At 43.0% G+C, this 14824-nt stretch overlaps 2 protein-coding genes across 2 annotated transcripts; both read left to right on the top strand.

The window, feature by feature from the left end:
* Window positions 1-1791: 1791 nt before the first annotated feature.
* Window positions 1792-6403, top strand: cers3b (ceramide synthase 3b; the record flags this gene model as incomplete). The annotated part of the gene is made up of 10 exons (XM_084477835.1): window positions 1792-1964; window positions 2253-2370; window positions 2545-2663; window positions 2779-2836; window positions 3266-3316; window positions 3545-3637; window positions 3871-3999; window positions 4095-4201; window positions 4460-4613; window positions 6260-6403. The coding sequence occupies 10 exons, from the start codon at window positions 1792-1794 to the stop codon at window positions 6401-6403; spliced, it is 1146 nt and encodes a 381-aa protein (XP_084333961.1).
* Window positions 6404-9616: 3213 nt separating this feature from the next.
* cfap161 (cilia and flagella associated protein 161) lies at window positions 9617-13490 on the top strand (the record flags this gene model as incomplete). Its single annotated transcript, XM_084477037.1, has 8 exons — window positions 9617-9688; window positions 9793-9882; window positions 10544-10761; window positions 11558-11639; window positions 12029-12064; window positions 12474-12596; window positions 13135-13208; window positions 13301-13490. The coding sequence occupies 8 exons, from the start codon at window positions 9617-9619 to the stop codon at window positions 13488-13490; spliced, it is 885 nt and encodes a 294-aa protein (XP_084333163.1).
* Between the last annotated feature and the right edge of the window lie 1334 nt (window positions 13491-14824).

Here is a 14824-nt window from a genome sequence, read left to right as displayed (position 1 = left end):
ACTTTTTATTATTTTTTGTTAGTCATTGAACATGAGAACAATAAAGCCACAACAGTAAGTTCCTCCTGATAGGAAGCAAGATGGTATGCTGCCATCCTGTGGGGAAACAAGTAAAACTCAAATCAGTCAAATATCAGTATTTCCTTATTCGCCAATTTGTTGGTTTTCATGTCCAAGCTACTGAAAATGAGTGACAGTTCCAGAAAAGAATATTGTGGATTTTCCACCTTATCATAGCATTATCATACCGTTACAGACAAGGGTTTATTTCTTATCAGCAGTTCAAACAGAGCTGGCCATTATCAATGCTGATAATCCCGGTTTGCTATCCCCAACAATGGTATTTTGCCCTCTCTATCTCTCACTCTTACCCACCCTTGACTTTCCCAAACAACCTTCACTTCTTTCTGTCTCCTCCATTACACACTCCACACACACACACACACACACACACACTTCCTTTTCTCACACTCAACCGACAAACCTGGCCTTTATCAGGGGGCTTCCCAGCGTATAACAGATTTGGGTGTGAACTCTAGCCTCCCCCCCCCCCACACACACACACACACACACCTTCCGCGGCATGAGAAAACTTGCAGGCAAAAAGAGACATGCCCTATGATTGCTGGGGCTGTTGGGATGACGTTGATGACAGCACAGGTGGTATCATCAGAGCAGTGATAACACCCTGACTGTAAACCAGAGACCAAGAGATAGAGTGACACAGGCGCGCACACACACACATACACACACACACACACACACACACAGAAAACAGGCACAGCCCGTTTCTCACCTCAGTAGGTACTCTCTCTGTACTCTATCGCTCCCTGTTTGTACACAGGCTGTAGCCCAGCAATAGAGTAAGGGTTACTAATAATAGGATGCAGGCACCAGAGCTCATATGCTAACGGTGATGTCAATCAGCACCCCCGATATCTGGACTAGCCACAACAGTAGATGACCTGCACTCCAAAGAGGACACATTAAAGGTAAGTCTGTTTCTCTGACTCTATAAACATTTAGTGGTGGGTGGGTGTGTATCTGTGTGTGTGTGTGTGTGTGTGTGTGTGTGTGTGTGTGTGTGTGTGTGTGTGTGTGTGTGTGTGTGTGTGTGTGTGTGTGTGTGTGTGCGTGCGTGCATGCATGTGTGTGTTTGTGTGCAACCAGTGCACATAAACACATTTTTGTGTAAGCTATTTGGGAGAATACAGAGATTTTTTGGACAGTAGGTAAAGGCACTGTCACCCACTCTTAACAAGATTTGAGTTAAATCTAGATCCTGTAGATCCTCTGTTCAGACTTTTCTTGTGGACCTACCCTCAGGACCACTTGTCTCTGCCATGCCCCCCCATTACAACATTGCTAATAGACTCGGCTCATGCTGGGAAAAGCTCCCAGGAACAAGCATTAATGCATATATTTATCGTGCATGCATACCATATCTGGCCTGGAGATATTCTTTATGTTGCGAAACCCTTACTTCTGATTGCGGGATGCATGGGTGGATGATCTTTGATCTCTACTGTGTTCAAAGTCCTTCAAAGGGAGGTAGCACTCCACCTCCCGTTTACCACTGACATGTTCTTACAATGTCCCAATGTCCAAACCAACAGAACTCCCTGGCAACATTTTCCCAGAGTTAAACAGTAATGTTACCAAACAGCATATGGCACCGTATGGATATTTCCATATGGTAAATTATTGGCATATTCCATATGTGTTTTAGAATGTGGCTCTGTTCCAAGAAGTTATCGCCTTTGTTTTATTTCCTCGTTTGCCAACAGAGGCATGTTGGCGCAGGTCAGCGAGTTCCTATGGTGGGAACGCCTGTGGCTTCCCAAAAACATCTCCTGGTCTGACCTCCAGGACCAGGACGGACTGGTCTACGCCAGACCCTCCCACCTGTATGCGGCCCTGCCTTGTGCCTTCGCTCTGCTCCTTGTGAGGTACCTCTTTGAGAGGTGAGGACCACACAGCAGCCAATGTGTTGGGGTGAAGCAGTGGTGGGGGTTAGACATAGACGAGAGTCCATGGTCCACATGGTCTGCTCCTCGCCTTCATGCATGACCTACCTACATATATATATATATATATATACATACCATAGCGAAAGTCATTGACAAATTTATTTGGATAAAAATTTGCTAAATTAATAAATGTTGTGCGTGGGTCTGCATGTGAGGGCAAATGAGATACAGGAAAAAACTATCACATTTCTAGTTTTTCTGGTTGGTACTTTGTGGCCACAGGTATCTGGCGTCTCCGCTGGCTGACACATGGGAGATCAGAGATAGTCGTCGCCTGCCACCAGAGCCCAGCCGCGCGCTGGACGCCTACTTCCACCGTGCGTCACACAGCCCGTCACAGGTATGTCGCACTCCACGGGTCGCCCACCACAGGTGCACTCCGGCCTTTCCCGGCCTTTCCCCTACTCTGATTTTGTTCACTGACATGAGGTTGATAAAAAATATGATTTTTTTGCTATTATTTGCGTTGTGCGTTATGCGTTATGCGTTATGCTGTCTCTCTCTGGGGTTTCAGGCTGAGGTGAGGTTGCTGTGTAAGAAGACGAGCTGGTCTGAACGGAGGGTTCAGGTCTGGTTCAGGAGACGGAGGAACCAGGACCGGGCCGGCCTGTGCAAGAGGTTCTGTGAGGCCAGGTGAGTGTGTGTGTGTGTGTGTGTGTGTGTGTGTGTGTGTGTGTGCGTGTGTTTATTTGTTTTTAGTTGTGTTGTACTGGCGTCGTGACTGCATCATATTCTCGCCTCTTAACAGTTGGAGATGTGCATTCTACTTATTTGCGTTTCTTGGAGGAATCCTTGCCCTCTACGATGTAAGTATTTGCTTTTCCGAGTCAATGAGCTATGTATAGGCGCGTTATGACTGTGGGACTTCTTGGAAAGCGGCTCGGTGTTTTGGCTACGCCCACTCACACAGGAACCTCAAAACAGACTGACGCAGCAAGGCGATAACAGATTAAGTGTCAGCAAAATGCAATACAACATCTTAGACAAGGGCAAATGGTAAGCCTGTTTTTCTGTAAAAGTGTGTTTTCGATTGAAAATCGAAAAACTTCTCCACATGCATACTTCAATACAATACATACTCAATGTTATATCTAATGTCGATGACCCACCTCAACCGTATCCAATCAGCGTCGACTGGTTAGGAGCGGCTCATGTTTTTCAAAATTATTCTCAAACTCAAGAACCTCAAAAAATTTAGAACTTGTTTTCCTGTTATTTGTGTTGCTTTATCATAGAAACCTTGGCTTTACAATCTGAGAGATGTTTGGGAAGGCTTCCCGAAACAGGTGAATTACTCAGCATCCAAATCTATCTGTGTGAGTGAGTGAGTGAGTGAGTGAGTGAGTGAGTGAGTGAGTGAGTGAGCGAGTGACTGTGTGTGTGTGTGTGTGTGTGTGTGTGTGTGTGTGTGTGTGTGTGTGTGTGTGTGTGTGTGTGTGCATGCTTTCTTGTGCGTGTTTGAGTGTGTTCACAGTGTGTATGCATAGCTTCATATTTCCTGTCCTGTCATGTAGTCAATGCTGCCGTCTCAGTACTGGTATTACCTGATGGAAATGGGCTTCTACCTCTCTCTGCTCCTCAGGCTCACATTCGATGTGAAGCGCAAGGTGAGTGGAGCATATGTAAACCATTAAACATATGCTAATTGTATGGACCGTAAGTCATCTTTCTCTAAAATATATTATCATCTGTGTGTGTGTGTGTGTGTGTGTGTGTGTGTGTGTGTGTGTGTGTGTGTGTGTGTGTGTGTGTGTATGTGTGTGTGTGTGTGTGTGTGTGTATGTGTGTGTGTGTGTGTGTGTGTGTGTGTGTGTGTGTGTGCGCGCGCGCTCGTGTGCAGGACTTCAAAGAGCAGGTTGTCCATCATATAGCCACCCTGACGCTCCTGGCGTTCTCCTGGGCTTCGAACTACATCCGCATCGGAACGCTCGTCATGGCAACCCATGACAGCGCCGACATACTTCTGGAGGTCAGTTCAGGTCCTGACCACACAATAAACACAGCACCCGATTGGCTGTTGACCTTAACCAGCTCATTCCTCTCTGATGTGTCCACGATCCCAAGGGTGCAAAGATATTGAACTACGCCAAGTGGAAGAGATCTGCCAATGCCATGTTTGTGGTGTTCACCTTAATCTTTGCACTGACCAGAATGGTCATTTTCCCTTTGTGGTGAGTATGAGGATGCTATCATTTTCCAATTGACAAAGCTTGTTGCTTTGTGCTTGTTTTTTCGAGTCGATTGGAAATTTATATTATATTATCAATCGTCATTGTTGTTATGACACGTAATAACAAATATGTATTAAAACAAATTAAAACATTTTTCACTTAAATGTGACCAGTTGCTTCCATTTTACGTTCGGATTCGTCAGTCACTTTTGATAGAGGCGCAAGTTAAACCAATAAATGCTGCATCATGTCCCCCAGGCTCATCCACTGTACCTGGGTGTATCCGGTGGAGCGCTTCCAGCCCTTCTTTGGCTACTACTTCTTCAATGCCATGCTGGTGGTGCTGCAGATTCTCCACTTCTACTGGGGGGTGCTCATATCCAAGATGCTCTACAAATGTCTCTTCAGCAAGGTGAAGTGCTGCTGTGCAGCGGTCCGCTCTGTAGTTAGTGGTGTGTGGGAACAACATCTGGGACCTCCGTGAGAGGAGGGACTGAAACAGAAAAGGTGGCGGGGTTTGTGTATATGTGCGCTCAGATGTAGCATTTAACTGTAGAGATGACATTGTTAGTGATTTAGAGATTGTTTGGATGGACATATGTTTACCAAAAACCAATCCCATTTTATTTGGGGCTTGCTACAGACCGCGAGGCCATGCTACTTTTTATGACAAGCTAGAACAGGTTCTCTTGAGTCTTTCAGAAAAAGAGAGCTCTGAGCTGATTTTAATGGGGGATCTAAACACAAACGTGTCGAGCTCTGCGCAGCCTACCTGCAAAAAGCTTGAGGATCTGTGTCATTCTTTTGGTTTTGAACAGCTGGTAAAACAGGCCACGAGGATAGGCAAGACTTGCGAGAGTATTATTGATCTGATTTTAGTTTCAGACAAAACTAAAATATCTCAAAGTGGCACTATCACTTTTGGCATAAGTGATCACAATATAATTTTTTGCACAAGAAAAATAGGTAAAAAATACTTTCACTCTCACAAGTCTGTACTATCAAGATCATTTAAACATTATTCCCTGGAAACCTTCACGATGCTGGTTGATGAGGTGGACTGGTCCACTGTATTAAATTGTTCATGTGTTAACTTAGCTTGGTCACAGTTTAAAGACATATTTAAAAAAAATCATCAACAAGGTGGCCCCTCTTAGAGAGACCAGAGTGAAACAGCGCTCCAGCACATGGTTTGACAAAAACGCAGTCTATCTGACAAGGATGAATATGATCCATAAAATACTGTTCAGTAGCGCCCAAACGTTTTTATCATGTCTTATTACTAAGATAAAGGACAAGCACAATATTTGCACTCGTGGCAGCATTTCAGATCTGCGTCCATATTCATTTAAAACATCTTTAGGGAAAGGAACCTTTGCCTATATAGGGGCAGTTCAGTGGAACAAATTAGATAGGGAAATTAATTAATTACACTTTTTTTTTCTTTTTTTTGTACACATCGAGTTGAAGAAGAAAATGAGATGATGAAAATGTTAATTTTAGGAGTAGATGTCTACTACTAGACGTATATTTTTATTTAAGAAAGACTACTGCTACTGCTACTACTACTAGATGTATATTTTTATTTAAGAAAGAAAAATTAGGTTTTATTTAATTTTTTTACTGATTGTAATACACTTTGTGAGTGTCTTGTCGTGTCCTGATGTTTTATGTGAGGACCACAATGGAAATAAGTCCTGGACTTTATTGTGTATGTATCCTCAATTGTGTCTTGTTGATGTCTTTTAATGTGTGTAAGACATTCTGATACAATTAAATAAATCAAATCAAATCAAATCAATCAGAGAGTGTGACAGCGGGTTCTGCATTATGTGCACATTTTGTCCAGTAATGTGTAAATAATGTATAGTATGTAGTTAGTATGTGTTTATATTGTTGTTGTATTAGATTAATGAGATGTTATAATGAACAAAAATTTAAATCAAAAGTATTATATGGAAAAAATTTGATATATTTTATGTAAGTCAATACAAATATTCCTCATTGTTTAGGTATACAGTATGTGATTTGTCTGTGTGTCTGTTTTTCATCCTGCAGCTGGAAGGCGATGACAGAAGTGATGAGGAAGAGGAGGATGGAAGTGATGAGGAAGAGAAGGGCAGGGACCTGTCGAAGGAGGGGAACTCGAGGCTGGATCACACAAGCAGCTGTCGGCCCAGAGGCCAGGCCAACGGAACCTGACCTAGGTGGACACTTGTGGATTTAGACACAAAGACATGACAATGAATATGGTTTACTGTGGAAGAGGATACCTACAATGAGATTCAAAATGCAAAGCAATTTCCATTGCTTTTTCTATAAATTTCTTGTAGTCAAGATTCACATTTGATTGTAATACATAAATCAAGGTGTAAACAAAAATTAAAAAAAAGGGGAAATAGACTTCATTTGCCTATTCTTATGGTAAATGTTGTACCGTAGTAAATGATTGGGCAATAACCTACATGCCCTATGGTAATCCAAAGTAGCAAGCTACTTTACTATGAAATATTTTTATATTGTATTGATAGTCTATTGTTTATAATCGGCCATAACTTCTAATTAAGTAAATTAACTTAGATGCTGTTGTGTTTAACACACACACACACACACACACACACACACACACACACACACACACACACACACACACACACACACACACACAGTACTATTAACTTTACTTTATTTCTAAGATTAGTTAATTTGATAATTGCATTTAGGCCTATTCAAATTATGTATGATGCCAACTGAAATAAAGCTAAGAAACTAAGCATGGCTTAGAGTACATATGCATGTATCAGGTCCATGTGTATACTGTTGAGAAACTTGGGTTCAGACAACTTCTTGAACAGTTAACAGGTATGCCCTTCCTTCACAGAATTATTTAATGTACACTGAAAACCCCCGCAAGGGCTGTGATTGGTCCGCTCACTAAAACCCGACGCAGGACCATAAACGTTCACGACTACGTCGAAGCGTCTGCGTGGTCCTTGCGTTGCGTGAACGTGGGACCATAAAGAGCCCTTCAGAGTATGAAATGGTAGAGAGATTTCTTGAGCAGGAGAAGGCGGTCTGTTCCTAAAGATGCCGACGTTACAGTTCTTGAGGCTGTAAAAGAGGTATTGAGCCCTGTCAGCTCTTTCACAGATGCCCCTAGTGGTGAAAGACAAACTACTCTCCCCTCTCTCCTGCCCCTAAGTAAGAAGATGTTTTCTACTTTGACAGTTGAGGAAAGTGACGGCAACCTAAAACGTCAACTTAAGGAATATATTGGAGGAGGCCTCAGACTAAGGCTGTGTCCCAATTCTCGCCCTTCCCCTAGATTTGAGCCCTAACCCTAGATTTTGCACATTCCCGCGAAGGGGTAGGGTGTCCCAATACTTAAGGGAGCAAGGGGGAGTGCTGTTTTTCCCTTCAAATCAACCCTTGAACGCTAGCCAGCTCGGTAGCTGACTTGAAGCTAAGGGCACTCAAAGCAAGGGTTCTTGTTAAGGGGAGAGAAATGGGACTGGGCCAAAGATATGAGGACAGGCATTGGCAGCTGATACTGAACACAGCCACGTTTCTCGACCCAAGATTCAAGGACAGTTTTGTTACCTTAAGAGAGGAGGTTAAACAAAGTCTTATGGACTATGTCCAGCCAGGTATAGGAAATGAGAGGCCAAAGTCGACAAACACCCTCTCCAGGTGTCAAGCAACCAGCAAAGAAAACTAAAACAGATCTGAAGGGACTGTTAACAACCATACAGGGGGGGAAAGAGAGGATAGGATCCATCATAAGAGGATGCAGGCACAGCGGCAGAACTCAAAACTGAGTTCACAGTATATGAGAAGATGCCCAAAATCAGTGCAGAAGAGGACCCACTCACATGGTGGAGGACACATGAGAAAATTAAACCTCATCCAGCCCAGTTTGCTGAGAAATATTTGTGCATCACGGCTTCAAGCTCAGCTTTAGAACGTGTATTTAGTACGTCAGGGCTCATTTTTAGTCCAACAAGGGCACGACTTAAATAGGAGCACATTGACGTAGTGTCAACCATGTGCAACTGTGTCAACCATGTGCAACTGCAATCATTAGTATTCAGACCATTTCTGCACATAAATGCCTATGACTTTCTAATATTACATACAATGAATATTTACATTAGAAATGCACGACACTGGTTTATACAAAACAAGCCAGAACCATTAAACATATAACAATATTGTTTGCCAAATTGCTCACGTGTAGGCTACTACCTCCAGCTTAGATATATTTACAGGGGTGCCAACTTTTGGCTTTCTGCCGGAGTGAGACTCTGTAGACTGTAGAGTCTTAATGCTTACCTTACCTTGGATTGCGAGCGGACGGGATTGTTGACGGTGGTGGTGGTGGTGGGGGGCTGAACGCGTCTCGGTTTTTTTTTTGCCGTGAGAAATTGGATGTGTGGCGTGTGTGCGTGTGTAAACAGGCAAAAGCGTGTGTCACACGGTGAAACCGTGAGAGTTGGCAGCTCTGTATTTATTATCTCTGCGGAGGCATGTACGGTGGACGATCTAGGAACATTGGATGCAGTTGCGCTATTAACTCACCAGGTGGCTCTAAAACTGCACGTTACAAGAAAAACTGATATTTTGTAGAAATCCGAAAGGTTATATCTAACCATGTTACTCACGCACAGTATGCACTGGCTTCGCTACTCTTAGATACGCAAAGAGATAGGCTTAGCTACTCTTACAACAATAGTAATCTATGCCATTGTATGTCTGTCATTGAAATAAGTAACCAATTTAGAGAAAAAGGGGGTAAAATCCTATGTCTTTGCCAATCTGCCGACGTGTCTGCGAGAAAGTTGAGCTTTTAGGACACTTAATGTGTAACACCACGGTGTGTGTGGATGGTGAAGCTCCGTATGAGCACTCGCATTTACTAATGCGAGTAGGCCTAATATGTTTGCTTATAATTTAAAAGTGTTTATGTATTAAAATGAAACCAAAAGATGATGAAGCAACATGTCTTTCTAGAATGGAAAGCTGTACACACACACACACACACACACACATATATATATATATATATATATATATATATTGGCCATACAATGCAAACAAGCAATGTGAGCATACAGATATACAATTTGTATTCTAACACAATTTGTATGCAAATGCTTTATTAGGTGTAGTCAGAGCCATAGAGATTCTCCCTCAATAGCTCTGGTGTAGTACACTGCTGCCCTCTGGTGAAAGGAACCAGTGTCAGTGTTGCCAGATTGGGCCATATTTCCCGCCCAATCTGGCAACACAGCAGTGCCGACTATGGACGACGCAACGTTACTATGACGATGCTAAACACAAAACGAAGTCCCGAGTGGTCAGACTATCTTGAACGTGTCTTAACTAAGTAGCCTACGTTTTTCTTAAAATTGCAATATGGCAAATGTCAGAAGCTACTGCCTCAACGTCCGAGTCGGAAACTGGAACGAAGATATGTACTTAGCGGAGGTTAGTGAAACGAAGAAGTCATCCGTGTCCACGGTCCACTGTAAACGATAGCTGGATCAAAGTACGCCTGCAAGTTGTTTTATTTTGGTGTTCATGTCTTTCAGGCTGAGCTGAACGATTTCCTTGAGAGAAAAGAGAGTGGCCAGCTCGCTGTCCAGAAGAGCAGCTTCCTGAACGACAGCCTCCTTCAACAGGTGAAGTGGTTCACCAGCCCGCTCCGTGGTGGTGGATCTAGCGCCGCTCCATCCCGCCCCCCCTGAAAACACAGACAGGGGATAGGGAGGGACAGGCATCCAGAAGATTGCGGGGGCCTGTTGACAATTTAGAATATCATATAAATTAAAATGCTAACATGATTCATTTAGAATGTCTACATGGGCCTAACACATGAACCATGAACGAAGTAGGCCTAAAGGGACGGGACCTCCTGTGCGGACTGGGAGGACGTGTCCCCATCAATGTTGGATGAGGCGTTCGGACTATGCGAATGGAGTAAAAACGCATTCACAGGCCAAGACATTGAGGAATACATGGTTGGCTCAAAGTTAATATTATATATATATATATATATATATATATATATATATATATATATATATATATATATATATATATACTGTATATGTTTATATAATTGGAAGACCCCACACTCCTTACCCGATTGGTCACCCCCAATGTGTGTCCCTCTAATCATGATAGTTATTTAATAAATATACAATATTATCAAATATCAAATATAAAATTCTGTGTGTATGTGTGTGTGAGTATGTGTGTGTGTGTGTGTGTGTGGTTGGTGGTTATGTGTGTGTGAGTGTGTTTGGGTATGTGTGTGTGTGTGTGTGTGTGTGTCTCCAGGTGGACCTCACTGTGTCAACAGATGGAGGGATACACATTGGCGACACTGTGATGCTGGTGAACATGGGCGGCTCCAGCAGGGGCTGCTCTGCAGTTAGCATCAATGCAGATGCTAGCAGCTTGACAAACGCCCCCGGCCCGGTCATCCAAGCCCCATGCGGCGTCAGCGGTGGTCAAAGTGTCCAGCCCTGCACCCGGACTGCTTTTACCATCACCAGGTACACACATAGGTGTACATTTCGGGGGGGACATCTCCCCCCCAATATTTAGAAAAGGTAGAATTGTCCCCCTCAAAAAAATGGATATATTTTTCTAAAAGGTCGAAAAAAGAGGTAATGAAAAACATTTCGGGGGGCTCAAAACATTTATATATCCTTCTGACCTGTAAACACGTTTTCCAATCATTTCAGACACCCCTAGTGGACCATACCATCTTAACCCTGCCGCACAGTCACACACACGTGCGTGGGCACGTTACTCTCGCTTACGCTTGGTCGATGGATCAGGTCCGGTCAGGTTAGGAGTCGTGGTCTTTATACAGGCTATGGTTGTGGGTGCAGACAGTGACAAGAGCAACAGGTTGGTCTCTGCATTAGTGTCCCATTAACTGTATAGAGGTGACACCACAAAGTATACGAGTTAATGCCCGACGAGGTGTCCAATTATCAGTAATGAATGGACGACGTGGAGGCGAGAACTGTCACTAAGTAAATTTCCTATGCATAGTAAAGAAATATCCGCCATAAATTAATTCAGAAAAGGCACAAATTGTTGAAAAAAAATTCACCAGAATGCAGTAAATGAAGTGTTTGACGCTCAAAATTCTCTGGGGGGGAACCCCTAGACCCCACGCTGAAAATTTGTCCCCCCCTGATGTTGAATCCAAACCTACGCCCTTGGGTACACTTTCACACTGACCCACCTTCATCATACGTGCTAGCCTGTATTTGTAGCCATCGTGGCGTAAGCTTCGTGGTGGGTGTGGTTAAAATGCTTCCTATGTCTCTTATTTAGTGTCGATGGCGCTTCTTCTGGAACACCTCTGTATTATGGGCAAAGTTTTGCTCTGAAAACAACGAGTGGTTTTGCTGGTGCTGTGAGTAATCATATGTTGCTATCTAATCATTTATCTATCTGATCATTATGTGTCCAGCTCTGGGTGGTTCAAGGCTGTGTTGTGTCTTGAGGGATACATGTGTGCTGGGGGGCGGGGCACCACCTGGTGTTATCTAATCGAATCAGTTAGGCTTCTTTGGTCTCTATGTCACGATGACCTTTTTAACTTGATCTCTCCAGATTGGGTCCATCAGACACAGGCCACATTCTGAACAGCACTGCATTGATACTCAATTGAAAATATTCTTTGACAACACATTCCTTTGTTCCACTACAACAACAAAAGCATATTTTTAGTGACTGACTTCAGGATGTCCTTGAGTAATCATGTTATATCTGTGTGGTTGTATACTTTTATTTTATCCCTAGCTGTGTTTGACCAGTGATCTGCAGACCTTTCAAAGGGTAGGTCTAGATATTGTTTATAAATGTTATATTATATTAATAAAGGGTGGGGGGCACTATTCCTTATTGTGTAGGCCTGTGTTCTCTTCCTCTTTAATGCCCCACATTTATTGTGCACTTATGTATGTTTGCCTCATGTCGCTAACACAGTAGCTATGTCAGAAGTGGTTCAATTGTTTCCCTACTCCCTTATCGTGAATAAGAAAAAGTGAGGCAAATTATGAATATTAAGATGTAGCCTCGTGAGACCATCCAGATATTGAGGTTTGCCTTTCGCAATGAATATCAGTCAGTCCAGTAATTGATTTACAAATATGGATTACTCAAATCGTGCAGTTTGTGGGTAACGTTGACAAATTCGGAGACGGCCAAAGTTGCTGACACTTCTTTCCACTTTCTTTCATTTAAGTGTGCAAAGAAGTCCCGCCTACAGGAAGTGAGTTTAAATATGGAAAGTTCCTTCCTGTCATGGTGGAAGATTGTGCACTTTGACCCCCAGGAGAGGCTGGAATATGAGGGTCTGCCAGTCCCTGTAAGTTTGACCTCATATCTATTTGCTCTATATTAACTCAAAATGCTATCATCTTTTCCTCATGCACCCAGCCATTCTTGCTATATTCCTATGCTATATTTCGAGATTATGATTAATATTAGGTGAATTATTTCCATATTTCTTCCAGAGAGAACTATATTCAGCCCTCTAGCCATTTTGTTATTTCATGATTTAATCTCATTGTACCGTTTCTTTCTTCATTTCTTTTTTGTATCGTGCTTTGATGAGATTTACACAATCATACCTTAATTTCTGTCATATTAGATGTTCTGCCATGTCCTAACATTAAATAACAATTGATAATCATCACCATGTTTGATATTGTCATCTCCATGGTCACAGCTGAACCTTTAATACATTGTTATAACTACACAGAATCCTTCTTTTAAAAAGAGGAACAATGCTGTCAATATGCAGTTTGAGAAATACCCCTTGTGTCACACTTTTTGCAGTAGCATTGACTTACAGATGGAGTTGGAGATAATTTACACATTTATTGTACTTGAAATCCCAACAGGCAAATGTTAAAGTGTTGATCGTACACTGCAAGACAAACCAGGCTCTAGCCGTTCTGGGTGACCAAGTCCTTTGGTAATTACCTGTTTATGTTCAAAACTAAACATTGAGAAAGTGACACATTGTATTGTCTACATTTTAGAGGTTAACTCTGTGTTTCTGTGCAGGACTGCATTTGGCCGTGAGTATGAAGTCACAGCCCATACCTTCCTGGATTCGCACAAGGCTGAGAATGACAACAACCACTGGCTAATAGCCACCTCTGGCCCTGGAGGGGCGGGGCTTCTAATTGTGGGTCACCAAAAAGACACAACAGCCGACACAACAGAACCACACAGTCCGACCCAAAATGAGTGACCATGCCATGTAAAATGGTAACAAAATGCAAACGTTATATTTCTTTAAAACAGGGGCCGCGCCGGAGTGATGAACCCAAAATAAAACTTCTTTAAAAGCTCCACATATTTCTTGTGACTCCTTATTTAGAAATTGCTCATATGCTCATGTAAGTCCTTTCTGTTATTTATGTCACTCGCTGTGGTGGGAAATTTCCAGGCCAAGTCAATCATAACTATAAACTGGGTAGAATAAAGAGTCATACCGAACTTGTAACAATTCCTCATCCTCATCCTCATCAGTTTATCGGGGGTGTCGGGTCGGGTCGCGGGGGCAGCAACTCAAGCAGAGAGCCCCAGACTTCCCTTTCCCGGGCCACATTGACCAGCTCTGACGGGGGGAATGCAAAAGCATTCCCAGGCTACTGTTGTGATATAATCTCTCCACCTAGTCCTGGGTCTTCCCCGAGGTCTCCTTCCCACTGGTCGTGCCTGGAGTTTGGGCATCGGTCCGCTGTCCGTGCGAGCCTTTCCGGCCCAATGCACATGACACCACCCCCCTGAAATATGTATGAGATTAATGTGCCATTCATGTGTCCTGGTAATAACGAGACGCCTCGTCAGTGATTATGCTCACGTTTATGCGTGTTCCCGACAGCGACCGTTCACGTGTCAGTGAATGGTCATTCTTATTGTTAGCTACATTAGCCGCTTTAGCAAACCAGCTCGAAAACGAACAACACAACTTTACATTGTATTGCACGCACAGCAAGACCGTGCAATGCATACATTGGTGACCGGAATAAAGTAGCAATGTAATCAAGTGTGTAAGAGCATTTAAAATGACCTGTAAAATGACCAACGTGGTACAAATACAAAGAAAATAAATCTGGCACAGCCATTTTTGTTGAGAGCGTCATCACTGAGCTCGGTATACTCTCAGAATTCCGAGGGGGCATGACCAAAAGGGAGCGTGCCTCCGAGAAATGCCACAAGAATGCTGGGAGATTTCCCCACTTGGACCTCGGAAGGCTGGTATCCGAGGCATCTGGAACACACCATCACAGGTCAAAACTTTTACCTTGTGGTCCGCCATGTTCCTGCACGTTACTAGTAAACAATATGTCACCAATTTGGCAACTCTGTCAGCAAAATCTGGCCCCAGTTGCCGAAAGGAAGTAGAATCATCAGTGTGTCATGAGGTGTTGTTCACGAGAACTTTCCATCATCATGAAAATGTTTTCCCCATAATTCCCAGCGATCTGAACGGGTCATTAGCATATCTGTTGAATGGATTTAGGATTTAGATTTAGCCTTTAGATTTAGTATTTAGATTTAGATATAAAGATTTAGACA

The sequence above is a fragment of the Micromesistius poutassou genome, assembly GCF_964030765.1.
Source record: "Micromesistius poutassou genome assembly, chromosome: 13".
Taxonomy (NCBI): Eukaryota; Metazoa; Chordata; class Actinopteri; order Gadiformes; family Gadidae; genus Micromesistius; species Micromesistius poutassou.
This window is presented reverse-complemented; position numbering and strand designations above follow the sequence as displayed.